Source organism: Ylistrum balloti, unplaced genomic scaffold, assembly GCF_031769215.1.
Source record: "Ylistrum balloti isolate Yb309-2 unplaced genomic scaffold, AGI_CSIRO_Ybal_v1 Utg369594, whole genome shotgun sequence".
NCBI classification, from domain to species: domain Eukaryota; kingdom Metazoa; phylum Mollusca; class Bivalvia; order Pectinida; family Pectinidae; genus Ylistrum; species Ylistrum balloti.
The window spans coordinates 395,544-399,105 of record NW_026781878.1 but is presented as its reverse complement, the minus strand read 5'-3'; the positions used below and the strand labels follow the sequence as shown (position 1 = coordinate 399,105).

The window sequence follows — 3,562 nt, the reverse complement described above, 5'->3', positions numbered from 1 at the left end:
AAGAATATATAAACATGTCAACAGAATTGTAGAACCAGCAAAACAAGTGTAAAATTGAAACAAAGACAATATCTACTTGAAGATTCCCTGAAAAAGTACAAGGAGAATAAGACCAGGTGTTCCGGAAGAATAGGCATCTTCTATTTTAAGTTATGGTGATAAATCATGTTTGTTTTAGAAAATTGGCACTCTTATGCAGTCATTTACAAACAATCTGGAAAATGAAGCTGCCCAATACTTGTATGTAGCATGCTATTTGCATGATGGTCTAACTAATGGTTTTAAACCAATAAGATACGCAGTCTTTAAAGTGATAATATGGTGTCCAAGATCAACATTCCCTACAATGTATCCAAAGAAATTGACAACTTCCCTATCATTGCATCTTGGAGCCTACTTGGGACATGTATTACATAAGTAATACTACTATGCTTGTTATTTCTGATATCTGCTGGTCATTTTGTATGGGCTGCAATGATTTACTGCTTGCATATAGTTGGTTTCAGTATATAGCAAGCTAATAACAAATAATTTATTTTTTAATGGTCTTAGCATACCAGTACTTTCAGTACTTTGATTACAATTTGTTTTCAACCTAAATCTCCAACGCATTTATTTTCAACAGAAAAAAATGGCAGCTGTGTTATCCTCAGACTGGCAAAGCGGTAAAACACTGTCGGAATGTTTTGGTCACGTCTTCGAATCAAGTATCGCAAGTGACGTCACTTTTATTGTAGGCATAGATAAGGAAAGGATCTCGGCCCACAAACTGGTTCTCTTTAGCAGGAGTCCGGTCTTCTACGCCATGTTTGAGGGACCTTTGGCCGAACAAGGCGAAATAACCATCCCCGATATTTCTGAGGAGATATTTCGAATGTTTCTAAGGTATACAAGATGGAAGCAAAACGTTCCGAAACATAGACAGATCCATAATTAATTTGCTGACCTCAAGTGCAAAGCGTCAAATACTTTCCCCGTATTTTACTTTATTAAGCTTTGTACAAAGAGAGCAATGTCGAATTTTTATGTCAAAGCTGCATTGTACAAAAATCAAATTGTTATTCAAATGTATGAGTTCAAACATAAGTATAATTTCCTTTTTCTTTTCTCAGGTATTTGTACACAGACACAATGCATCTTTCAGTGGAAACTGTTGTTCCAATTTTATATGTCGCCAGAAAGTACTGTGTGGACATACTTGTCTCTTGTTGTGAAGAATTTCTGAAGAAAAATTTATCCGTCCAAAATTCTTGTCAATTGCTGGAGCTTGCCCATGTGTTCGTAATGGATGACCTAAAAGCAGAGTGTCTTCAGTTGATTGTTGATTTGCCGACGGTTATATTTCAGTCCCAATCATTTCTTGACCTTGGATCAAATTGTTTGACAATCATCACAGAATCTGATGATTTGTCCGCTGACGAAATTGACGTATACAAGGCGGTCATTAGCTGGGCGAAAGCGGAATGCGAACGGCAGAAACTAGAGGTATATTTAATCAACTTTAACCAAGTAAACGAAATACCTACATTGGCTTTATTTTATCGATATTCGACGATTTAAAGCAAATTCTTAAGTCGCTTAGTGGTATTTAACTCGAGCGTAACAGAAAGATCCTGAAATTGTGCGGAACAGCTGTTATGTTTCCGTTATGTCAGAAATCCATTCCCCTTAATAATCGTACAATAATATGAACATCTCGGGGTGTGAATATTATGTATAAAACAAGGATACAATTTCGGTTCCTCAGTTTCACCAATATTGTTTTTTAACAAGTTCAGGTCACCGAGGTACACATGACGTTTGAGATCGTCAGTAGTAGTAACATAAACGAGAGTAAATGAATAAAAGTGTAATTCTGTTGACATTTTGTCTTTCAAATACATGAACTCTTTTGAGAGTGGAGTCGCAGTTTTTATAGCAACCAATGGCAAATTTAAATTACCTGCATGTTAGTGGGTACAAACACATAACGTTATTATTAAAATACAAAATGTTAAAGCTTTATCAAATGCATATGCTCAAAGCACAGGTAATAAGCGTTAGTAAAATGCAAACCTTCAGTTTACAAGTTGCATTTCTAATCTAATCAACGTTTTTGGTAAGCTGTTTTTAATAACATTTCAACGCAAATGTATTCTGTTGTGTTGATCCTGATTTTAACAGATTCATCAATCATAAAAACAACCATTTAACATTAGTAGTTGATTACATGCTTGTAGGACAGTTATTTTATTAAATGATATTGATTTTTATATTCTTTGATTTCAGTGTTGTACAACGATTGTTTTTTCAATTATTTTATTTTTAGAAAACACCAAGTAACCTCCATCACGTTTTAGGTGCTATCCTTTATAACGTACGGTTTCCTGTGATGGATCACGAATTCTTTCTGAAAGAAGTTTGCTATGACAAAGTACTTCCTGCTGAGGATGTTGTACAAGTCATCAACTATCATCATCACAAAGCAGGACAAGAGGAAATTTCTAATAGCAAATTCAATCACAACAACAGAAAATATTCGAGGCGGGAAATACTTTGGCGTGTAAGTGATGTAAGTCACAAGCCTTGGGTTTCGGGAATGGAGTCAGTGTCTTTTACCGCATCTGACTGTTTACGCCTACATGGATTTGGATCATACTATTCATATGGTGATAATAAAGTCGATGTCGTGATTTATGAAAATGACAAGGTTGTTTATAGAGCTGATAACATTCTTAGAACTGCCACAGATTCAAATGAGTTCGGAGAAGTTTTGTTAGAACGGAATGGGATTCCCATTTTAAAAAATGTCGTGTACACTATTACAGAATGTACTCGTGAAATCAGGAAGTACTTTGGCGGAGCTATTCGGAGACAACCATTACAATTCAAGCAGGCGCGTATTACTTTTTTGAAGTCACAAATTGCTCTATCAAAGGAGTGCAGAGGAGAAAATAGAAGTCAAATACCATATATGATACTGAGCTAAAATGGACAGATATGTTTTATAATTGGTATTCTATGTTTTCCATGATTGAAGTTTAAGTCGAAGTGATGTCTATTTCTGAACATGTGACAGAGTGTAAATCTTCGTAGCAATGTGAGGAACGTGGACATTAATGTGTTTAATGTATATATATGTGTGTGTGGTAATTGTTGGTACTTGTTTGCATATCTTTTCTGATACAGATGTCCCAATAACGTCTGGGATGTTTGTTGGAACAATCAGTAATATATAGCTATTGACCTCACTCTAAGGTCATTATATAAATAAATTATATTATGTGGTGATTGTATTAAATATTGTTACATTGTTTATTGTTTTACTTATGTTTTTGATAATGAAATAAAAATGAATCTACAACAAGAGTGCTTTTTAATGTTGCACTTAATACTTAATAGTAAAATTTATTTGTTTTATAATTTTGAAGATCAATGTAACTATTTAGTATGTATATACTTATCAGATTCATGACTTTGATTGCCAGATGCTGTAATTTTAATTTGTTTCGAAAACAGCTTCAATGATATGTTAGTAATATATTACTATGGAAATGGTATGTTTCAGCGACGTGATAGATGA

At 34.2% G+C, this 3,562-nt stretch overlaps 1 protein-coding gene across 1 annotated transcript; it reads left to right on the top strand.

The window, feature by feature from the left end:
* Positions 1-631: 631 nt before the first annotated feature.
* Positions 632-3,562, top strand: LOC132545302 (BTB/POZ domain-containing protein 6-like). The gene is made up of 4 exons (XM_060208983.1): positions 632-885; positions 1,113-1,485; positions 2,309-2,542; positions 3,548-3,562. Exons 1-4 carry the CDS (start codon positions 632-634, stop codon positions 3,560-3,562), a joined length of 876 nt encoding a protein of 291 aa, XP_060064966.1.

Bases quoted from the DNA above. Each gene is read 5' to 3' on its own strand.
- LOC132545302 (XM_060208983.1), top strand. From the start codon at position 632: ATGGCAGCTGTGTTATCCTCAGACTGGCAAAGCGGTAAAACACTGTCG. The intron at 886-1,112 runs GTATACAAGATG...TTCTTTTCTCAG, and splicing joins ATATTTCGAATGTTTCTAAG to GTATTTGTACACAGACACAA. The intron at 1,486-2,308 runs GTATATTTAATC...TTTTATTTTTAG, and splicing joins GCGAACGGCAGAAACTAGAG to AAAACACCAAGTAACCTCCA.